At 35.9% G+C, this 26114-nt stretch overlaps 1 protein-coding gene across 3 annotated transcripts in view; it reads right to left on the bottom strand.

Moving 5' to 3' along the window:
* Nucleotides 1-214: 214 nt before the first annotated feature.
* Nucleotides 215-26114, bottom strand: part of LOC132695414 (coiled-coil domain-containing protein 7-like) — a 134682-nt gene continuing 108782 nt past the window's right edge. For 2 of the 3 annotated variants that reach the window (XM_078450290.2, XM_078450291.2), the window contains 4 exons: nt 21768-21833; nt 5832-6050; nt 2670-2707; nt 215-354 (listed from right to left, as the gene is read on the bottom strand). In XM_078450290.2, coding sequence (XP_078306416.2) covers nt 348-354; nt 2670-2707; nt 5832-6050; nt 21768-21833 — 330 coding nt within the window. In that variant the 3' untranslated portion in view covers nt 215-347. The remainder of the gene's footprint in view (nt 355-2669; nt 2708-5831; nt 6051-21767; nt 21834-26114) is intronic. The other variant, XM_078450292.2, reaches the window with a different exon arrangement.

Below are 26114 nucleotides of genomic sequence, written 5' to 3'. Positions count from 1 at the left end.
TTTAGAAAAAAGTTGGATGTGTAACTCTTAAAAATAAAACACCAAGAAATAGTTAACATTTTCATATCCAAAAAGTGTAAATTTCAACGCCATAAAACATTTAAGAAAAGCTAACACCACATATGATATGAAACATAATTACTAACATCTATTGTGTTGATTAAATATTTGCCATTAACTCATTCCCTAAACCAAAATAAAGTGCTCAATGCTGTAAAGCACAAAAAAAAAAAATGTACTTTATTGTAATCAATACCATATGTCTGTTCAGGTGGGATCTCCTTGCTTCACTCCCATCCACTCTCTGAAGGTTTGGGAGACTTTTCCAAAGAATTTCAGAAATTCTATTAGGATCTAAGAAGTAACCCAAAATGAAGTTTGATGAATAATATTATGTCATGGGCTTAACAGTTTGAATTTTTATTATATTTAGCAATATTCAACCTACAGCTGTTAAGGGAAATGCTATAAAACCTATCAAGCTAAAGCAACCTATTTCATGTCCTATCTCCCATTTTCTACTCAGTTTAAACTTAAAAAAAAATTACTGGTCTCTCCCTGGCACACTATATAGATTCTAAACACCCTTGTCTTTGCTTCAACTGTTCAGTCCACGCATAACACCTTTTCTTCATATTTCCCTGTCAAAATATAACCCAGCTATCTTTCTTAAACTAAATGCTGTTACTCTCAATACAGCCAGAAACAACTTTTCCTTCTTTTTGGTGCATCTCTTGGTAACTTTTTATTGAAGGCATCTTCTGCATTATAATGTACTTATTTATGTACATGTCTTGTCTGTCTTACTAGAATATTAATGCATTGAGGGCAAAGATGATACAGTTGTCATCTTTGTATTATATATATACATAATACCTAGCTCAGTGCTTTGCACAGCATGGACACTCAGTCCACATTTCCCTGTTTGAACTAAATTTAATGGAAATAATCTTCCTCCTGAAGTTAGGGAATACTGTATGAATTAACATTAATAAGGGAAAAAGCCATTTAAGAGGAATTTTTTGATATTCATTCTATGACCTTTTTCTGTTCTTAATGTCCTATATTCCCTACCATCCTCAGTCCACTATTCCCCATACAACCCTTCTTTCATTCTTCCACTTCATATTACTCTTAATTGTGACTTATTGGCCAATAAGTCTGGGTTGGCCAGAGTAGTAACTCAAAGTAACACTATCATAACCCTTCTTCAAGATTTTTCCAAAAGCTCATACACAGTATCTGAGACTGCCTTTACTATGCCTTCATAGAAAGTAGAAATTCTATTTAAAATAATTTCATTTAAGCCAATATTTCTACATTCTGAGATTCACCAAATGTATAGTCTATCAAATTCAGCAACAGCAACTAAGCATTCAATATTAAAAAAAAAACTTATATGAAAAGTTATCACTTCATGTTCTTCAGGGTGACAAATTATTAGCTTTCCAACATTTTCAAATCCTATACTTCACCATGTGTCCACAGAAAAACTACAGTAGTATGCCATACTCTACCATAATCTTAACATGAATATAAGAGTATCATGCTTTATTTGTTTCTATTCCTACAGTTCATAAGCTGGTTAAGTTCCAATTAAAGTTGAAGACAATTATTAATAATTTTTCTTATATCTTATCACATAGTCATAATACTGACCATATATAATCATAATGTGAAGTAATAAATGACAAGAACTCTACCCATAAGTTTATAAAGCAACAAATAAATGTCTAATCTTCTCCTGATATATCAAAAAAATACTTTTAAAATTTAGTCGCTTCAGACATTAAACTGGACCTTTTCAAAACTTCTGGCCATTAATCATTAAATTTATTACCTAATTCTTGCTAATTCATCTGGGTCTGTAATCTAGAAACATTAAAAATAGTAATGAAGCAGAGAAATGCACACTACTAGATAATACTTTCTTCTTTTCTGTATGGCAGCCAAGGTCAAAATTAATAATTCAAGTCAATGACTGAAAAGAAATATTGACATAGTTTATTCTCATTGAATAGCTACCTAACTTATTGACAGAATTTGCTGTTTCACTAATCTATGTGGTTCAGGATTTCTGTTTCTTGACTGGTTTGTGAATAGGTCTGTGAATCATAACATTAATCAAACAGACTCACTCACTAGTGAAAACTGTAAGATTAATTGGATACATCAACCAACTCAATTATTTATGTGCATGCAAAAATGAATGATTAAGCAAAAATGAAATGCAAAAAAAATTTTTAAGTGAGTTGTTTCATGTACAGAGGTCATGATTCTGAATGAGGTAAGTAATCCCACTCATAAGTGTTTTTCCCAAGATAAAAAAAAATGTTCTTACACAAAAAATCATTTTTTTAAAAAGGGTCATGTTCAGTTTCTATATGAAAATTTAATTGTTGTTGGGGCAGGGGGCACGAGGGAAAATGGCTTTGTACATCAGATCTGGTCCTTAGTGTACATTTTTCACTTAAAAATTTGTATTTTCACAGTATCCAAAATTGTCAATCTTTGACAACATCTACAGTTTAGACATTAGTTTCAAAGAGTACAATATTGTAAGCAAAGATATAAATCAATGAGTTTTATGATACTGAATTTAGAATGGCTATTTTGCCATTTAGGCACATAAACTGACAAAGATTAAAAAATATTTTTAAATGTTTTACCTTTTGTCAGCTGGGCTTCCATTTGTGAAAATTGAGATCTGTAATAAAAATACTAAATTTAAATACACTAAATATGCACATCAAATGTTTACATTAAATTATTCAGAAAAATATCATTCAAAGCAGGTTTTGAAATATGACAATTTGTAAGATTAAGGTGTCAAAAAAGCTAAGAAATTACCATAGTTGGCATTGGAAGAAATATTTTAGAAGATGAACTACTACAAAAATTATATTTCTAAATGAAAGCAAAGAGGGCTTTATATTTATAGTAAATAAAAACTATTTAAACATATCCATTACATAATTAAATATATCCATCACATAATTGTTCAATCTTTTTAATATTCTTTTGAAATATTTATACTTCAAATGCCAATAGTATACTAACATGGTGATACTAACACATAGTATACTAATATGATAGTGCTTTTTTATAATTTAAAAAATTTGTAGGGGTACCAGGATGGCTCAGTTGGTTAAGCAACCAACTCTTAGTTTTGGCTCAAGTCATGATCTCACAGTTCATTCCTGAGATGGAGCCCTGCACTGGGCTCTGTGATGACAGTACAGAGCCTGCTCTCTCTTCCTCTCTTTCTCTGTCCTACTCCCCCCCCCCCCCACCAAAATAAACAAATAAACTTTCAAAAAGTATATAACTTGTAAAAGTATATTGAGAATCCATGCTCAAATCTGGATGGAACTGGAGAGTGTGATGCTAAGTGAAATAAGCCATACAGAGAAAGACAGATAACATATGTTTTCACGCTTATGTGGATCCTGAGAAACTTAGCAGAAATCCATGGAGGAGGGGAAGGAGAAAAAAAAAAAGAGCTTAGAGTGTGAGAGAGCCAAAGCATAAGAGACTCTTAAAAACTGAGAACAATCTGAGGGTTGATGGAGGGTGGGAGGGAAGAGAGGGTGGGTGATGGGTATTGAGGAGGGCACCTTTTGGGATGAGCACTGGGTGTTGTATGGAAACCAATTTGACAATAAATTTCATATATTGAAAAAAAATGAAGTCTAAGACAAAAAAAAAGAAACAAAAAAGAGAATCCATGCCCAAAATATGCTTATTGAGGTGTTTGATCAAAAATGTAGGAATCTAGAACCTCAAGAGTGTGATTTTATTAATAGATTACCTCTTGGGAAGAGAACATGTTTTCCTGTAGCATAATGGGGATACTAGATTTTATCCCAGGCCTGAATTTTACCTAACTCAGTTTCTTTCATACAGAGATTAGCTAGCTTTATCCTTACCCACCTGTGGCAAAGACTTCTGGTGTTCAACAAACTAATTTTCTTTTCTTAAGGCACATTACTAGTCTACATTTCTAAGTCCCTCCTGCAATTAAGTGTGGTAAATTAATTATGAGAGAAAATGATGTGTACCCCCTTCCGGCCTGGTCGGTGAAAATGACTCATGTCTGGTCTTTCATCTTCTTTTCTAGTAGCTGGATGTCTATGCCCAATATGGCCCAGCAAGCCAATGTAAGATGTCAAAACCTCCATATACCAGGATACCTGAATCAACCTATAGAGCAGGACTCCCTAACACAAACACACCTGAACTTCCCAGAAGTATTTACATGAGAAAATAAGTTTCTATTGTACGTGAGTCATTGCCTATATGTGACAAGAGTTGGCCTATATACTAAGTAATATACCACCGTGGGTTTTCATATGGCTTATGTAGATAACTAGACAGAAATAAATGATAATAAAGGCTAACATTCACATAGTCCTTCATGATATACAAAAGCATTTCATAAACATTATCCCATTTTATGCTAACATTCTTATACAGTATTATCATCCTCCATTAACTAAGAGTTTTATAGAAAAATATGTTTTGGGGCGCCTGGGTGGCTCAGTCGGTTAAGCATCTGACTTCAGCTCAGGTCACGATCTCACGGTCCTTGAGTTCAAGCCCTGCATCAGGCTCTGTGCTAACAGCTCAGAGCCTGGAGCCTATTTCAGATTCTGTGTCTCCCTCTCTCTCTGCCCCTCCCCCATTCATGCTGTCTCTCTCTGTCTCAAAAATAAATAAACAAAAAAAAATTTTTTTTTTAAGAAAAATATGTTTATATCCTGATACATAGAAATGATAATAGGTCTTACCTTAACCTCTGCTTTAAAAAAGACTACTACTACAATAAGCAGCTTTAGAAATAGGTATGAAAACAAAGAGGAACTACTTCTGACATATGTCATTAAGATGTAAATATGACAGGCCTTTTATGTATGTAATCTAATGTTCAGTGGTAGGAATTCTAAATATTTTTCTTTCACTCCTTTTAGATTTTAAGTTTCTGTCACTAGTGGCACAGAGTGATAAGCTGGGAGATTCTGGCACACATACACATAAACTCTCATTTTGAAAACAACAAGGAAGAACACTAAAGAATATGAAATACTATTAAAGAAATGAGACCTGACAATAATAGCTATACTGCCACAACAAGGACAAGCAAAATTGTCTTCTCTACAACTTTGCCTTCTTTTCTTGAACTCTTCCCATTATTTACCAATAAAGTTGCTTCTGTGTAGACTGTTTTACTCTTCTAAGGCATGAATCTATTCTGAATCTATTATATTGATAAATCTATTGATCTACTATGAATCCACTACACAGCAGAAACAAAAATAAATTCTTCTTCAAGAGTTTTTTCTCCACAGATAATAGCTGTACTTGCAGTGAGCAAAGCATAACACATCTACTTAACAAATCATTATGTTGTATACATGAAACTAATACATTGTGTGTCAACTGTACTTCAGTAAAAAGATAAATGTGAAGAGAGCTTTTCCCCATAGTTTTGCATTTATATTTAATTTTATTAACTTATAGCAAATTCTCTTTAGTCTATGAACTCCTATTTTTTTCTGGCTCTCAAATCACAGGTGTTTATTAAATGATCATTCAAAACTAATACATATCTAATTTATAAATTTGTATTCGAGATAATGAATTGTAATAACCAAATGTAAAAGGCAAAAAGTCCAAGCCAAAACAAACAAACAAAAAAAACAGGGCACAGGATTTTTTTAAAAAAACATATACAAATGGAGTAAACAAAAATATAAAAGACAAACTTCTTACAGCACATATTACCATTTTTCTTTCTTGTACTGTTTCCTCTATTTTGGGAAATTCCTTACCTGTGAATGTTCTTGGATTTTTGCATTTGTCTTTTGTCTACCTGAAGCTGTAACTAATGCTTCCCTTGTCTCTTTTTCCAATGGTATATGTTTTGAATCTTCAACTTTTATTTTGCTAATACCCATTTCCATTGTTGTCTTGGTCTTCTCTTCACTATTAAGTAATTCTTTCTCTTGATTTAGGAAACGGTCAAGTTGATGCTTAGCGCTTTCAGCTTCCTGTTTGTAAAAAAGTAACCACTTATCAAGCATTTATTTGTGACATTTTTCTGACAATATTACAACTTTCAATAATCTCACTATATTCACGTCCACATTATTTTTCAACTTTATTTGTGCTAAGTTGGAGGAAGCTAAATTAAACCATGGCTATAATACACAGTTTAATCCATAATTAAAATTAAAAACTGTGAAAACATCTTCCACTTTGAAGACTATTATTTTTTTTAAATACCTATTATTTTTTTAAAGCTCTAATTATTATAGAGGCATAATAAAGAATAAAAGGTATATATTATAAAATGTGATAGACTGTAACCAGGATAATTAATATCTATAATATCAAATAAAAGAAAATGTGGAAAATAATTTTTTCTAGAATATAATTTTTCTTTAAAAATGCCACTTTTAATAATTTTTTAGTTACTTAGATCAACAAAAATAAAGTTCACAAATAATCTCACCATAAACAGAAAACTCACTGTTAACATTTGATATATCTTTTTTCATTGTTTCTAAATATAACTAATACATATATGTATTTTTAAAATTTTTATCTATACTGGGTTCTACTATACATATACAATATGTTTTCTATTAAATAATGTTATAGATATGTTTCAATGACAATAAATAAACATCTAAATTAGAATAGCTAATGAAAGTACGTTTAATAGTATATTTTTATTTAGCAATATTTTTTATGAGTGGACAGTGGTAAATTTTTGCTCTCAAAATTTTTTATATTATACTTACTTGAACAAAACCACTTTACACTCTTTTCTTCTTTATGATAAATTTTTATAAGTGCAATGATTCAATGAAAGGCCTATGTCATCCTCAAACTTTTGCTGTGTATTTTCTTACAGAAAAGTATTAATTCATAATAATAGAGTAACATAAAAGATTACTCAATTCAACATACATCCACAAATACTAGACATTTCTGTTCCTAAGATTTTTACCGAAATGGTAGATAAAAAAAAATTCTACCCACTATTATTTTAATTTTCATTTATTTGATAACTAGTGAAGTTGAATATATCCATAGGCATTTACTACCCTTTTGTGTTTCTAAATTACCACCTGCCTAATCGTGTCCTTTGTCTATGTAGGGGAAGGGCTACTCATAATTTTCATATATTTGTAAAAAATATTCATATAAAACATTTTCTAAAGAATTGCAATTCTCTTTATATCTCATGATTTTTTACCATATAAAAGTTTTAAATTTATAGTAGCCAAATACACTAACATATTCCTTTGTTAGTAACATAATGCTTAGAAAACTTTGCTCTAGCCAAGACCATATAACTGCTACCCAGTATTTCTTCTAAGATCTTCATACATCATTTATTAATTTTGATTCTTAAATCAACCTACAATTTATTTTGGTGTATCTCATGAATACATGAGAATTATTTTTTCATAGTGGTTTACTTTTTGTGACTATTTTACCTTTGTATGAAAAATTTTCTTTTTATTTATTTTTTTAATATGAAATTTATTGTCAAATTGATTTCCATAAACACCCAGTGCTCATCCCAACAGGTGCCCTCCTCAATGCCCATCACCGACCCTCCGCCACTTCCACCTCCCATCAACCCTCAGTTTGTTCTCAGTTTTTAAGAGTCTCTTATGCTTTGGCTCTCTCCCTAACATTTTTTTTCCTTCCCCTCCCCCATGGTCTTCTGTTAAGTTTCTCAGGATCCACATAAGAGTGAAAACATATGGTATCTGTCTTTCTCTGTATGACTTATTTCACTTAGCATAACACTCTCCAGTTCCATCCACGTTGCTACAAAAGGCCAGATTTCATTCTTTCTCATTGCCACGTAGTACTCCATTGTGTATACAAACCACAATTTCTTTATCCATTCATCAGTTGATGAACATTAGGCTCTTTCCATAATTTGGCTATTGTTGAAAGTGCTGCTAAAAACATTGGGGTATACAATCAGTGCTGCTACACATCAGCAGTCCTGTATCCCTTGGGTAAATTCCTAGCAGTGCTATTGCTGGTCATAGGGTAGGTCTATTTTTAATTTTGGGAGGAACCTCCACACTGTTTTCCAGAGCAGCTGCACCAGTTTGCATTCCCACTAACAGTGCAAGAGGGTTCCCGTTTCTCCACATCCTCTCCAGCATCTATAGTCTCCTGATTTGTTCACTTTAGTCACTCTGACTGGTGGGAGGTGGTATCTCAGTGTGGTTTTGATTTCTATTTCCCTGATGAGGAGTGACGTTGAACATCTTTTTATGTGCCTGTTGGCCATCTGGATGTCTTCTTTAGAGAAGTGTCTATTCATGTCTTCTGCCCATTTCTTTACTGGATTATTTGTTTTTCAGGTGTGGAGTTTGGTGAGTTCTTTATAGATTTTGGATACTAGCCCTTTATCTGATATGTCATTTGCAAATATCTTTTCCCATTCCGTTGGTTGCCTATTAGTTTTGTTGATTGTTTCCTTTGCAGTGCAGAAGCTTTTTATCTTCATGAGGTCCCAATAGTTCATTTTTGCTTTTAATTCCCTTGCCTTTGGGGATGTGTCAAGTAAGGAATTGCTGCAGCTGAGGTCAGAGATGTTTTCTTTCCAGCTTTCTCCTCTAGGGTATTGATGGTTTCCTGTCTCACACTCAGGTCCTTTATCCATTTTGAGTTTGTTTTTGTGAATGGTGTAAGAAAGTGGTCTAATTTCATTCTTCTGCATGTTGCTGTCCAGTTCTCCCAGCAACATTTGTTAAAGACTGTCTTTTTTCCATTGGATATTCTTTCCTGCTTTGTCAAAGATTAGTTGGCCATAATTTTGTGGGTCCAATTCTGGAGTCTCTATTCTATTCCATTGGTCTATGTGTCTGTTTTTGTGCCAATACCATGCTGTCTTGATGCTTACAGCTTTGTACTAGAGGCTAAAGTCTGGGATTGTGATGTTTCCCGCTTTGGTCTTCTTCAATATTATGTTGGCTATTCGAGGTCTTTTGTGGTTCCATACAAATTTTAGGATTGCCTGTTCTAGCTTCAAGAAGAATGCTGGTGCAATTTTGATTGGGATTGCATTGAATGTGTAGATTGCTTTGGGTAGTATTGATATTTTAACAATATTTATTCTTCCAACCCATGAGCACAGAATGTTTTTCCATTTCTTTGTATCTTCTTCAATTTCCTTCATAAGCTTTCTATAGTTTTCAGCATGCAGATCTTTTACATCTTTGGTTAGGTTTATTCCTAGGTACTTTACGATTCTTGGTGCAATTATGAATGGGATCGGTTTATTTGTCTTTCTGTTGCTTCATTATTAATGTATAAGAATGCGACTGATTTCTGTACATTGATTTTGTATCCTGCAACTTTGCTGAATTCATGTATCAGTTCTAGCAGACTGTCAGGTTTTCCATGTATAATATCATGTCATCTGCAAAAAGTGAAAGCTTAACTTCATATTTGCCAATTTTAATGCCTTTGATTTCCTTTTGTTGTCTGATTGCTGATGCTAGGACTTCCAACACTATATTAAACAACAGTGGTGAGAGTGGATATCCCTGTAGTGTTCCTGATCTCAGGGGGAAAGCTCTCAGTTTTTCCCCACTGAGGATGATATTAGCTGTGGGATTTTCATAAATAGCTTTTATAATGTTTAAGTATGTTCCTTCTATCCCGACTTTCTCAAGGGTTTTTTATTAACAAAGAATCCTGAATTTTGTCAAATGGTTTTTCTGCATCGATTGACAGGATCATATGGGTTTTTTCTTTTCTTTTCTTTTCTTTTTCTTTTCTTTTCTCTTCTCTTCTCTTCTCTTCTCTTCTCTTCTCTTCTCTTCTCTTCTCTTCTCTTCTCTTCTCTTCTCTTTTCTTTTCTTTTCTTTTCTTTTCTTTTCTTTTCTTTTCAATGTGATGTATCACATTGATTGATTTGCAAATGTTGAACCAGCCCTGCAGCTCAGGAATAAATCCTACTTGATCATGGTGAATAATTCTTTTTATATGCTGTTGAATACGATTTGCTAGTATCTTGTTGAGAATTTTTGCGTCCATATTCATCAGAGATATTGGCCTGTAGTTCTCTTTTTTTTGCCGGGTCTCTGTCTGGTTTAAGAATCAAAGTAATACTGGCTTCATACAGTGAGTCTGGAAGTTTTCCTTCCCTTTATATTTTTTGGAACAGCTTGGGAAGGATAGGTGTTATCTCTGCTTTAAATGTGGTAGAATTCCCCAGGGAAGCCATCTGGTCCTGGACTCCTATTTTTTGGGAGATTTTTGATGACTGATTCAATTTCTTCACTGGTTATGGGTCTGTTCAAGTTTTCTATTTCTTCCCTTTTGAGTTTTGGAAGTGTATGGGTGCATAGGAATTTCTACATTTCTTCCAGGTTGTCCAGGTTGTTGGCATATAATTTTTCATAGTATTCCCTGATAATTGCTTGTATTTCTGAGGGATTGGTTGTAATAATTCCATTTTCATTTGTGATTTTATCTATTTGGGTCCTCTCTCTTTTCTTTTTGAGAAGTCTGGCTAGACTTCAACTTTGTTTATTTTTTCAAAAAACCAACTCTTGGTTTCATTGATCTGCTCTACTGTTTTTTTAGATTCTATATTATTTATTTCTGCCCTGATCTTTATTATTTCTCTTCTTCTTCTGGGTTTGGGGTGTCTGTGCTGTTATGCTTCTATTTCCTTTAGGTGTTCTGTTAGATTTTGTATTTGGGATATTTCTTGTTTCTTGAGATAGGCCTGGATTGCAATGTATTTTCCTCTCAGGACTGCCTTCGCTGCATCCCAAAGCATTTGGATTGTTGTATTTTCATTTTCATTTGTTTCCATATATTTTTTAATTTCTTCTCTAATTGCCTGGTTGACCCATTCATTCTTTAGTAGGGTGTTATTTAACCTCCATGCTTTTGGAGGTTTTCCAGACTTTTTCCTGTGGTTGATTTCAAGCTTCATAGCATTGTGGTCTGAAGTGTGCATGGTATGATCTCAATTCTTGTATACTTATCAAGGGCTGTTTTTTGACCCAGTATGTGATCTATCTTGGAGAATGTTCCATGTGCATTCAAGAAGAAAGTATATTCTGTTGCTTTGGGATGCAGAGTTCTAAATATATCTGTCAAGTCCATCTGATCCAGTGTATCATTCAGGACCCATGTTTCTTTAGTGATCCTGTGTCCAGATGATTTATCCATTGTTGTAAGTGTGGTATTAAAGTCCCCTGCAATTACCACATTCTTATCAATAAGGTTGCTTATGTTTGTGATTGTTTTATATATTTGGGGGCTCCTGTATTCGGTGCATAGACATTGATAATTGTTAGCTCTTCCTAATGGATAGTCCCCGTAATTATTATATAATACCTTTCTTCATCTCTTGTTACAACCTTTAATTTAAAGTCTAGTTTGTCTGATATAAGTATAGCTACTCCAGTTTTCTTTTGACTTCCAGTAGCATGATAGATAGTTCTCCATCCCCTCACTTTCAATCTGAAGGTGTCCTCAGGTCTGAAATGAGTCTCTTGTAGATAGCAAATAGATGAGTCTTGTTTTTTATCCATTCTGATACCCTATGTCTTTTGATTGGAGCATTTAGTCCATTTACATTCAGTGGTATTATTGAACGATATGGTTTTAGGGTTTCTGTGTTATCTGTAGGTTTCATGCTTGTAGTGATGTCTCTGGTACTTTGTGGTCCTTGCAACATTCCACTCAGAGTCCCCCTTAGGATCTCTTGTAGGGCTGGTTTAGTGGTGATGAATTCCTTCAGTTTTTGTTTGTTTGAAAACCTTTATCTCTCCTTCTATTCTGAATTACAGACTTCCTGGATAAAGGATTCTCAGCTGCATATTTTTTCTGTTCATCACATTGAAGATAATCTGCCATTCCTTTCTGACCTGTCAAGTTTTAGTAGATCGGTCTGCCACTACTCTTAGGTGTCTACCTTTGTAAGTTAGAGCCTGTTTATCCCTAGCTTCTTTCAGAATTTTCTCTTTATTCTTGTGTTTTGCCAGTTTCACTATGATATGTCATGCAGAAGACCGATTCAAGTTATGTCTGAAGGGAGTTCTCTGTGCCTCCCGGATTTCAATGCCTTTTTCCTTCCCCAGATCAAGGAAGTTCTCAGCTATGATTTATTCAAGTACACCTTCAGCCCCTTTCTCTCTCTCTTCTTCTTCTTCTGGAATTCCTATGACATGGATATTTTCCTGTTTGATTGCATCACTTAATTCTCTAATTCTCCCCTCATACTCTTGGATTTATTTCTTTCTCAGCTTCCTCTTTTTCCATAATTTTATCTTCTAATTCACCTATTCTCTCCTCTGCCTCTTCAATCCGTGCTATGGCCACCTCCATTTTATTTTGCACCTCATTTATAGCCTTTTTTAGGTCCTCATGACTATTTCTTAGTCCCTTGATCTCTGTAACAATAGATTCTCTGCTGACCTCTATGCTTTTTTCAAACCCAGCGATGAATTTTATGAATATTGTTCTAAATTCTTGTTCCATTATATTGCTTAAATTGTTTTTGATCGATTCGTTAGCTGTCACTACTTCCTGGAGTTTCTTTTGAGGAGAGTTCTTTCGTTTCATCATTTTGTGTAGTCCCTGGGGTGGCTCCAAACTGCAGGGCACTTCCCCTGTGCTGTCCGGAGTAACTCGTGTTGGTGGGCAGGGCTGCAGTCAGACCCCATGTCTGCCCCTAGCCCACTGCTGGGGCCACAGTCAGACTGGTGTGTACCTTATCTTCCTTTCTCCCAGGAACAGGACTCACTGTGGAGTGCTGTGGCCCCTGTCTGGGCTACTTGTACACTGCCAGGCTTGTGGTGATGCTTTGATGGGATCTGGTGGATTAACCAAGGTGGATCTATAAGGTGCACAGGGGCAGGAAGGGCAGGCTTAGCTCGCTTTGTGGTCTGTGGTCCCCTGTGGGAGGGGCCCTCCAGCACCGGGAGGGAGGCAGAATGTTGGAGGGATGGATCCCCAGAAGCACAGTGTTGGGCATTTGCGTGGTGCCAGCAAGTTCGGTGATGGGAACTGGTTCCCTTTGGAAATTCAGCTGGGGAATGGGAGAGGGAAATGGCACTTTCCAGCACCTTTGCTTCCCCGCCAAGCTGAGCTCTGTCTTCTGGGATACCTACCTGGTGTCCTCTTGCCATCTCCGCTCTCTGAGAGCAGAGCTGTTGACTTTTAATATTCCAGATGTTAAGTCCCGCTGGCTGTCAGAACTCACAGAGTCAGGCCCCTCTGCCTTTGCAAGCCAGACTTTGGGGGCTCTGCCTTTCCAGGTGGGCTGCCCCTCCACCACTCCGGCTCCCTCCCACCAGTCTGTGTAGCACACACCACCTCTCCACCCTTCCTTCCCTCTTCCATGTCCCTCTTGTCTATGCTTGGCTCTGCAGAGTCCGTCCTGCTAGTCTTCTGGCAGTTTTCTGGGTTATTTAGGCAGATGTGGGTGGAATCTAAGCAATGAGCAGGACGAGGTGAGACCAGCGTCTTCCTACACCACCATCTTCCCCTCTGAGTCTCAAGTCAGAGCTATAAAAAAATTTTTTCAAGGGCACCTGGTGGCTCAGTCAGTTGAGTCTGTGACTTGACTTAAACTAGGGTCATGATCCTGGGGTCATGGGATCCAGCCCTGCATTGGACTGACTCCCCACTAAGCATGTAGCCTGCTTGGGATTCTGTCTGTCTCTCTCTCTCCCTCTGCCCCTCTGCCTCTCTCTCTAACTTAGAAAAACTTTAAATAACTAAAACTATAAAATAATAAATTATTACATTCATTTGAATCTGTTTCTGGATTTTTCATTCAGTACCAAATCCAGTACCACATTGACTTAGTTATTATAGTGTTACATTACATATTGATTTTTGAATAACTAAATTCTTATTATTCTTTTGTATAATCACGTTTCATTTCTCAATATATCCTATAATAATTCTGTTAAGCTCAAAAATAATTCCACTTATACCTAGAAATAAATTGCTTTAAATATATATATCACTTTGGAAAAAATGGAACATTGAAATATTTATAATATTGAACCTTCGAAACCAAATATAAATTTCTATTTCTTCACTGTTCATCTATATCTCTCAGTAAAGTATATTTTTCTTCATATAAAACTCTGTATTTTTTGTTAAATATGCTACTGTAATATTATAAATAGAATTATCTCTATCATAGTTTCTAAATGGTTGTTTTGGATAAAAATAAAAATTTTTTTTCTTTTGCTTTCTTTAGATTTTAATTCCAGTGTAGTTAATGTACAGTATTATAATAGTTTCAGGCATATAAAATGGTGATTCAGCAGTTCCACATATAACTCAGTGCTCATCCAGATTAGTGTACTCTTGATCCCCTCCAACTATTTCACCCATCCTTCCACCTACCTCCTTCTGGTAAACATCCATTTGTTCTCTATACTTAAGAGCCTGTTTTTTGGTTTGTCTCCCTCTTTTTTTTTTCTTTGTTTTGTCTCTTAAATTCCACGTATAAGTGAAATCATATGGTAACTGTCTTTCTCTTATTTTACTTAGCATCATACTCTAGCTCTATCCATGCTGTTGCAAATGACAAGATTTCATTCTTTTTTATGGTTGAGTAATATTGCATTATATATACACACGTATGTGTGTTATATTTAACATCTTTATCCATTAATCTATCAATAGACACTTGAGGTGCTTTCATAGTTTGGCTATTATAAATAATGCTGCAGTAAACATAGAGGTGCATATATCCCTTTGAATTGTTTTTCTTTTAATTTAGTGTTTTGTATTCTTTGGGTAAAATACCCAGTGTACTAGATCATAAAGTAGTTCTATTTTTAATATTTTGAAGAACCACCATAGTGTCTTCCACAGCGGCTGCACCAGTTTGTATTCCCAGCTACAGTGTCCCAGGGTTCCTTTTTCTACACATCTTCACTGACACTTGATGTGTCTTGAGGATTTGATTTTAACCAATCTGACAGGGATGAGGTAATATCTCACTGTGGTTTTGATTTGCACTTCCCTGATGATGAGTATGTTGAGTATGTTTTCATGCATCTGTTAGCAATCTAGAAGTCTTCTTTTGAGAAATGTCTGTTCATATATTCTGCCCATTTTTTAATTGGATAATGTGTTTTTTGAGTGCTAAGTTGTGTCAGTTCTTTATATATCTTTCATACTAACCCTTTATCAGATATGTCATTTGCAAATATCTTCTCCCATGCATAGGCAGCCTCTTAGTTTTGTTGGTTGTTTCTTCAATGTGTAAAAGCTTTTTATTCTGATGTAGTCCCAATAGACTATTTTTGCTTTTGTTTCCCTTGCCACAGGAGACCTATCTAGAAACATGTTGCCATGGCAGATGTCAGAGAAATTATTGCCTTTGCACTCTCTTCTAGGATTTTTATGATGTCAGGTCTCACATTTAAATCTTTAATCCATTTTTAATTTACTTTTGTGTATGCTATGAGAAAATAGTTCAGTTTCATTTTTTTGCACGCAGCTGTCCAGTTTTCTCAGCACTATTTGTTGAAGAAACTTTTCCCCATTGCATATTCTTTCCTCCTTTTCCAAAGTTTAATTGACAATATAATTGTGGGTTTACTTCTGGGTTTTGTATTCTGTGCCACTGATCTAGGTGTCTATTTTTGTGCCAATACCATACTCTTTTGATTACTACAACTCTAAAATATAACTTAAAGTCGGGAACTGTGATAATCCAGTTTTGTTTTTCTCTTCAAGATTTCTTTGGCTATTCAGGGTCTATTATCGTTCCCTACAAATATGTTTGCTGTCCCTGTGAAAATGCTATCAGTATTTTGATAGAGATTGCATTAAATCTGTAGATTGCTTTGGGTAGTACAGAAATTTTAAAAATATTTGTTCTTCCAATACATGAGCACAGAATGTCTTTCCATGTCTTTGTGTCATCATCAATTTCTTTCATCAATGTTTTATACTTTTCACTGTATAAGTGTTTCCCTTCTTCGGTTAGGTTTATTCCTAGGTATTTTATTATTTTTGGCACAATTCTAAATGGGATTATTTTCTTAATAGTTTTTTCTGCTGCTTCATTATTGGTGTATAGAAATGCAACAGATTTTTGTACATCAATTTTGTATACTGTGACTTTATTGAATTCATTTATCAGTTCTAGCAGGGTTTTTTTTTTTTGGTAGAATCTTTCAGGTTTTCAATATCATGTCATCTGCAAACAGTGAAAGTTTTACTTTTTCCTTGAAATTTTGGATGCTTTTTATTTCTTTTTGTTCTCTGATTGCTGTGGCTAGGACTTCCACTACTAAGTTGAATAAAAGTGGTGAGAGTGGACATCCTTGTCTTGTCCTGACCATAGAGGAAAAGCTCTCAGTTTTTCCCTATTTAGGATATAAAGTGTGGGTTTTTCATATAAAACTTGTTTCCTTGTTGATTTTCTGTTTATATGATCTATTCATTGATGTAAGTAGGGCGTTAAAGTTCCCTACTATTATTGTATTACTATCAACTAGTTCCTTTATGTTTGTTATTAATTATTTTATGTATTTAGGTACTCCCATGTCAGGTGCATAAATACTTAAAATTGTTGTATCTTCTTGTTGGATTTCCCTCTTTATTATTATATAGTGTCTTTCTTTGTCTCTTAATACAGTCTTTGTTTTAAGGTCTATTTTGTCTGATATAAGTATTGCTCCTCTGGCTTTTTTTTTTTTTTTTTTGACATACATTTGCATGATAAATATTTCTCCATCCACTTATTTTCAAACTGCAGGTGTCTTTAGGTCTAAATGGGTCTCTGATAGGCAGCATATAGATGCATCTTGTTTTTATACCCATTCTAACATCCTATATCTTTGATTGGAGTGCTTAATCCATTTACATTCAAATTAGTCCATTTACATTCAAAGTAATTATTGATGGCTATGTATTTATGCAATTTTATTACTCATTTTGTAGTTGTTTCTGAAGACTTTTCTCTGATTCTTTCTTGTCTTTCTTTCATGGTTTCCTGATTTTCTTTAGTGATATATTTGGATTTCTTTTCTTTATTCTTTGCATGTTTATTAGTGTTTTTTGATATGTGGTAACCTTTAGGTTTGTATATAACCTCTCCTGCAAATAGTCTATATTAAGTTGATGGTTGTTTAATTTTGAACCCATTCTTTTCTCCTTTCCTCCCCACATTTCAGGTATATGTGTTATATTTTAGATTCTTTTTCTGTGAATTACTTGACTGATTTCTTATAGAAATATTCATTTTTACTCTTTTTATGTTTTCTGTCTTTATACTATCACTTGTGGTCCCTCCTTTCCACTCAACAACTCCCCTTTAATACTTCCTGCAGAGCTGGTTTAGTGGTCACACACTCCTTTAGTTTTTACTTGCCTGGAAAACTCTATTTCTCCTTCTATTCTGAATTATAGCCTTGCTAGATAGAGTATTCTTGGCTGCATATTTTACCCTTCAGCACTTTGAATATATCATGCCACTCCCTTCTGGTCTGTCAAGTTTCTGTTGAAAAATCTATTAGCCTACTTGGTTTTCCTTTGTTGGTTAATGACTTCTTTTTTCTCACTGCTTTTAAGATATTTTTCTTTATCACTATATTTTGCAAATTTAATTACAATATGTCTTGGGGTAAGCCTGCTTTTGTTGATTCTGATGGGAGTTCCCTATGCCTCCTGGATCTGGATGTCTGTTTCCTTCCCTAGATTAGGGAAGATTTAGCAATGCCCCCCTTCCTCTCTCTTCTTCTGGGACTCCTATAATATGAATATTATTACCTTTGATGGAGTCAGTAAGTTCCCTAAGTCTATTATCACTTTGTATAATTCTTTCACTCTTTTGTTCAGCTTCATAGCTTTCTATTATTTTGTCTTCTAGGTCATAAATTCATTCTTCTGCTTCTTTCAGCCTGCTTTTCATTGCATCAAGTATCTTTCTAATCTCACTTATTGTACTTTTCACCTCTGATTGATATTTCAACTGTCTTATTTCTGTGGTAAGGATCTCACTGATTGATGTCTTCCATTCTTTTCTCAAGCCCAGTGAGTATCCTTATCATTGTTGCTTTAAATTCTCCATCAGGCATGTTACTTATATCTGTTTCACTTAGATCTCTAACCATGGACTTATCTTCTTTTGTTTGGGATAAATTCCTCCATCTTTGCATTTGGTCTAAGTCTCTACCTTCTTCTGTGTACTAGAAAAGCCACTTATGTCTCCAGCTTCTGAAGGTATTGGCCTTATGAAGAAGAGGTCATGTACTGTCCAGGGAGGGTCTCTGGTGTGTGCTGCACGCACTCTGCTGTTCTGTTCTGGCTGCTCTATCCTTCAGGCAAGTCATCTACAGAGGCTCTCCTTCCTTGCTACAAGCAGTGTTTGATCCTTGACCTGAATGTGGTGAGTTTTAATTAAGTGTGCTCTGGTTTCCTTGTGAAATGAGAACTGTCTCCACCTCACTGGAACTGAGAAACCTCTTTGGTTGAGAGACGTGATGTGGGCAGGAATTTGTGCTGGTCTTCTGGGAGAGGGGCCAACTGTAATGGGACTGAGGTAAGTGTGACTGGGAAGGGCAGTTGCACTGGAATACAGGGGAATGGGGCTTAAGGTAAGCAAATTTAGATTTCTAGTGTCCACACTGCACTACTTCCCACAGGTAGCTCTGTGTTTATGCTAAGGGGTAGGTCAGAGAAATGATGGCCAGCTCCTTTGCCCCACAGAGAGGTGTCTCTATGAATGCTTCCTCTCATTATTGCTCTAAGAAGAGCAATAATCTCCCCACTGTGTACCCCAGGTGCTCTTTAGATCACTGGTTCCACACTGTATGTCTCCAATTTGTTTGTCTGCCTTCTCTCCAGGAACAGTACACTGCCCTCTGGGCTCTATCCCAGCTAAGCCTGCTAACTTTTAAAACTCTAGGCTTTAAGCTCTGCTCATTGTAAGAATTCATTAAATCCAGCCCCTCTTGTTTTCCAAGCCACTGGGCTTTGGGGAGACATTCTTCTGTGCATTTCCTTGCATATCCTTCTCTCCCTCACCCTTCTTCATTACCACAGCTACTTCCCTTCTACTACAGTCAGGATCTGTTTCTCCCCTAAACCACATCTTTGCACTTTCTATTATCTTTGATGTAGCTTCTATCTTTAGTTGTGGAGTTTGTTCTGTCAGTCTTCAGGTCAATTTCTGGGGCATTTAAGAGTGATTCCATAGTTATCTAGCTACATTTTTGAGACAAAGTGAGTCTAGGGTCCTCCTATTCTGCCACGATCTCCCTGTCTCCTCTCTTGCTGCTTTAAAAAAATTTTTCTGTATCACTACTTTTTGCCATTTTGATTACCATGTGTTCAATCCAGATCCAGGAGAATCTAGATATCTATTTCCTTCCTCAGATTAGGGAAGTTTTCAGCTATTATTTTTTCAAATAAATTTTCTGCCCCCTTTTGTCTCTCCTTCTTCTTGGATCCCATACTGAAAATATTATGCTTGATCAAGTCACTGAATTCCTTAACTCTATTCTCATTTTGCATAATTTCTTTTTCTCTTAACTTGCTCAGCTTGATTGCTTTCCATTACTCCATGACTCTTCCAGGTCATTAATTTGTTCCTCTGCTTCCTCTAGTCTGCTGTTTTGTCCGTCATGAGTTTTTTTTTTCTTTTTTTTTTTTGTAATGTTTATTTTTGAGAGAGAGAGAGAGAAGGAGGGAGGGAGCAAGGGAAGGACAGAGAGAAGGGGAGACACAGAATCCAAAGCAGGCTCCAGGCTCTGAGCTATCAGCACAGAGCCCAACATGAGGCTCAAATCCACAAACCGTGAGATCATGACCTGGGCCAAAGTCAGCCACTTAACTGACTGAGCCACTCAGGCACCCCGCCTTGTGTATTTTTAATTTCAATTAGCATGTTCTTGGGTCTCTGCTTGGTTCTTTTTTATCTCTTTTTTAAGAGTCTCACTCATGTCTTCTACTCTTTTCTCAAGTCGAATGAGTATCATTATAATCATTACTTTAAGTTCTCTATCAGGCATAACACTTATATCTGTCTCACTTAGGTCTCCTGCTATGATTTTTGTCCTATTCTTTCATTTGGGATATATTCCTCTGTCTCCTCATTTCACCTAACTCTGTGTGTCTGCTTCTGTATTTTAGGAAAGTCAGCTACATCTCCTGCTCTGAAAAGTGGCCTTATGAAGAAGAGATCCTGTAGTGCCCCAATGTAGTGTCCCCTGTCCCAAGAAACTGGTGCTCAGGGGTGTCTTCTGTGCATTGTATATACCCTCCTGTTGTGTCCTAGCCACTTTTTCCTTCACTCCAGTTATCTGCAGAGGTTCTCTTTGCTTGCTGTTGGCAGTGTTTGGTCCCTGGCCATGGAGGAGCACATTTTACAAGATGCACAGCAGTCTGCTTGTGAAGTAAGACCTTCCAGCATTGCCAGGACCAGTGCTGTATGGGTGGGGTGCACAATTTTAACAAGGTTACATCTTGGGCTTCCACAGACCTGCCACCACTGCCAGGACCAATGCCCCACAAAACGAGCAGGCCAAGAGACAAGGTGTTGGTGATGGTTGCATGGGTCTTCTGGGGAAAGGGACCCACGGCACCAGGACTGAGGTAAATGTGATGATGAAGGTTGAGTCTGGTGAAGGGTGAGGGGTTGAGGCTTGGTGTAAGCAAGTTAGATAGTGAATGTTGGCACCATACTGGTTCCAGCAGGTGGCTCTGTGTTTATGCTGGAGGGTAAATAACTCTCCTTCCCATATACTCCAGGCATTTTTCAAACTGTGCTTCTTTCTACAGGTTATTTGTTGTGCTGTCTCTTTCAGGGCAGGACTCAGCTTCCTAATGCCCTCTGGGTTCTCCCAGAGCCAACCCGCTAATTTTTAAATTTCTAGGCCATAAGTCCTGCTACTTGTAAGAACTCATGAAATTTGGAGCCTCTTGTTTTCAAAACCAAATGTTATAGAAATTCATCTTTCCCATGTGGGCTCCCCAGTGTGACAATCTGTTTCTCTTCCTTCTCTTCATCCATTGTATCCCTCCCTTCTTGGGACATGTCCTCACTCTTACCCTCTTCGATGTGGCCTCTGTTCTACCTTTACTCATGGAGTTTGTTCTGCCAGGCTTCACATTGTTTTCTGGATTATTTATGCTGATATAAGTGTTATCTAGCTGTATCTGGAGTGAAATATGCTTACAGTCCTCGTATTCCACCATTTTCCCAGCCTTCTTCTATTGCTTTTTTATATCTATTTTGTCCTCAGCCAGCTTTTTGAATTATATCATTAATAAATTTGTGTATTATCTTGCATTTTTCCAAAGGAAAATTAATATACAAATAATCATACTTTTGTCTATCCACTTATGAAAATGTTTGTAGCTTTTTCCTTTCTTTGATCATTTAACACAAATTTCAGTGAGTGGTAAAAAACCAGCATCCTAGTTTAATTGAGTTTAGTTGGAATACCTGCAGGATTTCACATATAACAGTGTCTCAGCTTGAAATAGATTTATTTGATTAAGCAAGTTTACTTTTCTTTCTATCTAGTTTACCATTTTTAATAAGAATGAGTATTAAATTTTATTAATATATCCTAGTACATAAAATGAATATACTTTAAATCTGGCAAAAAAGTACAACACATAAACCTATTCATTTTCAAGGTCAAAATCATTCATTTAGAAGTTGTTTACAGATATTTCCTTCATTTGTTAACAATTTTAAAAGAACCTTTATCATTTACCTGTAAAGCCTGTTTCAATTTTTCCTGAAGGACTTTGTTCTCAACTTCCAGAGCAAATGCTACTTTCTGTGATATAATATAAAGGAAAAATATATTCATTTTAGTAGCTCTGTTTCTATAAATTGTTACAATTATCATCTGTCTATAATCCACAGATAGCCAAGATGATGATTTGAACATACACATTTATTCACATGTTTCTGTGGCATAATGGTGGATAATTTCTGCAGCTGTAGCTTCCTATTGATTTTGTATAGGAAAAATGACCTTGAATCTGGTAAATTATAACTACAATAAGCTAAATATTTCATATCTCTGCTTCTCTAGACCTGATATATTTAAATATAAACATTTCAAATTTTATGAAAAAAAGCAACTCTACTCTTAACAGAAAATAAACACAGTTCTGAGTTTGTGTGAATGAATGGACTCTGTTACACATGAAATGTATCAAGAATTCTCCATGAGATGGGAGACAGTTTGAGGAACCATATCTAAGATCCCCTGTTCTGCTTCTGGTACAGCAGAGAAAGTTGCTAGTGAACAGACCCTGCCACACATAAAAACTACAAACTCAAAACAAAAACAAACATCAACACTGAAGAGAAACCAAAAATAAGTAGATTATTGAGAGAAAGTAACACTTGGAAGAAGAAAAGAGTCCTAGGTAAAATTCTTATTTCCTGGCTTGTAATCTGAAGTCAAGCGCTACATGAGCCAGACAGGGCACCTAATAGCTGATAGAAAGCAATTTTTTAGACCTTATAAACCAGAGGAAGGAAATCACTGCAAAACTTAGGGCAAGTCATACAAAGAAGAGAGCTTGATTGAGATAAGGAGCCCGAAACTCTGTATAAACCCTGCCCAAATCTCACTCAAGCCCAAACCACATATGCATAGGGAAGACTCTAAGAAGCCTATCAAAAGCTAAAAGAACTGAATGCAATTTGAGCTCCTCCTAAACACAGAATTTTCATTTTGCATCCAAAAACATTATTTATATATTAAAACAAAACAAGACAAAAGTAGGACTAACCGTACTAGAAGAATATAGTAGAATCCAGAGCTTAAAGATGATATTCTCAATATTCAATAATTTATAATTACTTGACATTTGAAGAAACAGCAAAATGAGACTTACTCAAAAGATAAAAATAATCTACAGAGAGTGATCCTAAGACAGATTCTACTTTAAAGTTAGTGTAGAAGAATTTTAAATCAACTATTATTACAAAACCCAAAGTAAGAGAAAATATGTTCATAATGAATGAAATAATAAAAATCTTGGTAGATTAATACAAACTATAAAAATACCCAATGTAAATTATAGTAGAAAAAAATACAGCACCTGAATTTTTAAAAAATGTAATTGATGAGCCTAGGTAGGAGCAAATAGGATAAGACAGTGGGAAAAGTCAGGCCATTTGAAGATACATCAGTAGAAAATACCTATCTAAAGACAAAGAGAACAAAGATTTTTAAAATGAAGAGGGACTGAGGAACATAAGGGATACTATCAAAAATCTAACATGTAATTTTATTCCCATAAGGAAAAGAGAGAGTGATATAAAAAGTAATGAAATAATACCTGAAATTTTCCCAAATTTTCATCAGAGTGAAATGCTGAAAACCAAGTAAAATGAGAAAAATCTTAAAAGTAGACAAAGACAATGCCAAATTACACACAGAGAAATGATTATTTGAATGACTGTCTCTCATCAGAAAAATATGATCTCCAAATGAAAACAGAAAACCATCTTTAAAATAGAGAACAAATGTTTCTCTTCTGAAAAAATTATTTTTAGAAACTAAAAAATGTTTTAAATCTACATTTTTATTCTCATTGAAATCTGAGAGGACACAGTATCTATAAAAATAGAAACAGGTAATAATGAAGACAAAAACAACTCTTCTAGCTACTGCTCAAGAGCTCTCTACATATGATTTATGTGTTGAAAAAACTCACATTCATAAACAGGCATAGAAATATAATAAGCCATCTAATGGGATTAAGCAACTTCAGAGAGGGAGACCAAGCTGAACAATCCAAGGAGGCATCTCCATTAAGGCAGCTCTAAAGGGACAGACAGAAAATAACTACAAAAAAAAATTAGAACTCAGAGAGCTCTGATGGATGCAATTATTTTTTTAAACATGTTTTTAACTTAAAATGTCAAGAGGAAAGACTCTGTTGGGCTTCCTGGGAAGATGACAGAGTAGGAGGACCCTAAACTCACCTCATCCCACAGATACAACTAGATAACACACCAGTGCAAATAACCCAGACAAAGACCCAAAGACTAGAAGCAAAAATCCACAACTAAATGTAGACAAAAGGCTAGTACATCAAAGAGGGTAGAAAGGGCAGAGATGCTGTAAGGACCTAAATGGACAGCAGACCACCCATGGGAGGGAAGGATCTGTGGGTGCATAGAGTGGTGAGAAACAGACTGTCAACACAGAGAGCCTGAATGGGGAAGTTGAATTCCCGTAGCATTTGGCCTTGAAAATCAGAGGAGCCTGGGGCACCCAGATGGCTCAGTGGTTTGAGTGTTGGACTTCAGCTCAGGTCATGATCTCACAGTGCATGAGTTCAAGCCCTGCATACGGTTCTTTGCTGTCAGCACAGAGCCCACTTCAGATCCTCTGTTCCCCTCTCTCTCTGCCCCTCTCCAGCTGGTGCTATCTCTCTCAAAATCAATAAATAATTTTTTTAAAAAAATATGAAAATCAGGGGGGCTGGATTTCATGAGTTCTTACAACCATCAGGACTTAAACCCTAGAACTTTCAAAATCAGTAGTTCCACTCTGGCAGAGTCTGGAGGGCATGCATTAGGAAGCTGAGTCCCCAGTCTTAAAGAGACAGTGAAACATCTGGGAAGATATACAGCTTAGAAGCAGCAGTTGCAAAAATACCTGGGGCATGTAGGAGGGAGAGTTAGTAATCTCAGAGTTCACTGATGGACTTCTCCAGGAAAAAAACGAGCTGGCAGGTGATATTTCCCTCCCTCTCCCACAGTATAGTCACACAGCCACCTGCAGGAACCAGCCAGGCACTGGCATTCACTACCTAACCTCCCTATACCATGCTTTGCCCCCTCCAGCTGAGTCTACCTCAGTCCTAAAACTACAGGTCCCCTCCCCATAAAACTGGTGAAAACCTTGTCAATTGCATCTCCCAACCTCGTACAGAGGATGAACGCACCTCATTAAGATGGTAGCTCCTGAGCAGCCTTGGCTGTCACAGTCTCAGAACGGGCTGCAAACCCCTTGTGGAAGGTGACAGAGACAGCCTTGTTAAAACAGTGTCCCACCCACTACTTTCAAGAAGAAGAGTTGTAGCTGAGTTTCCTAAAACACAGAAACAGACACACAGAGGTAGGCAAAATGAGGAGACAGAAGAATATGTCCCAAATGAAAGAACAGGTCAAAATTATAGCAAGAGACCTAAGTAAAAAAGATGTACCTATTATGCCTTATGCCTGATAGAGAATTAAAAATAATGATTATAAGGATACCCACTGGACTTGAGAAGAAGAGTGGAAGACATCAGTAAGACCCTTAACAAAGAGATAAAAAAAGAACCAGGCAGAGACCCAAGAACACACTAATTAAAATTAAAAATAGACATGATGGAATAAATAGCAGGCTAGAGGAAGCAGAGGAACAAATTAATGGCCTAGAAGACAGAGTAATGGAAAGTAATCAACTTAAGCAAGTGGGAGAAAAAAATAAACAAAATGAGAATAGATTTAGGAAACTCAATGACTTCATCAAGCATAATATTTACAGTATAGGGATCCTAGAAGAAAGAGAGACAAAAGGGGGCAGAAAATTTGTTTGAAGAAATAATAGCTGAAAACTTCCCTAATCTGGGGAAGGAAACAGATATCTAGATCCAGAAGGGACAGAGATGCCTCAACAAAATCAACCCAAGGAGGTCCACACCAAGACACATGCTAATCAAACTGTTGTGACAAAGAAAAAAAATTTTAAAGCAGCAAGAAAAAAGAAGACAGTTACATGCAAGGGAAACCCTGGAAGGCTATCAGCAGGTTTTTCAGCAGGACCTTCACAGGACAGAAAGGAGTAGCGTGATATATTAAAAGTGCTAAAAGGAAGAAATCCACAGCCAATAATACCCTATTCAGTAAGGCTATGATTCAGAATAGAAGGAGAGTTAGTGAGTTTCTCAGACAAATAAAAACTAAAGGAGTTCATGCCCACTAGAACAGCTCTAAGAAATATTAAAGGGGACTCTTAGAGTGGAAAGGAAAGACTGTAAGTAAGAATATGAATAGTGAAAAACACAAAAGAAGTAAAAATAAGTATATATCTGTTCAAGGG

Source organism: Panthera onca, chromosome B4, assembly GCF_046562875.1.
Source record: "Panthera onca isolate mPanOnc1 chromosome B4, mPanOnc1 haplotype 2, whole genome shotgun sequence".
Taxonomy (NCBI): domain Eukaryota; kingdom Metazoa; phylum Chordata; class Mammalia; order Carnivora; family Felidae; genus Panthera; species Panthera onca.
Note: the sequence above shows the minus strand (reverse complement) of the source record. Positions and strands in the feature narration are given on the sequence as shown.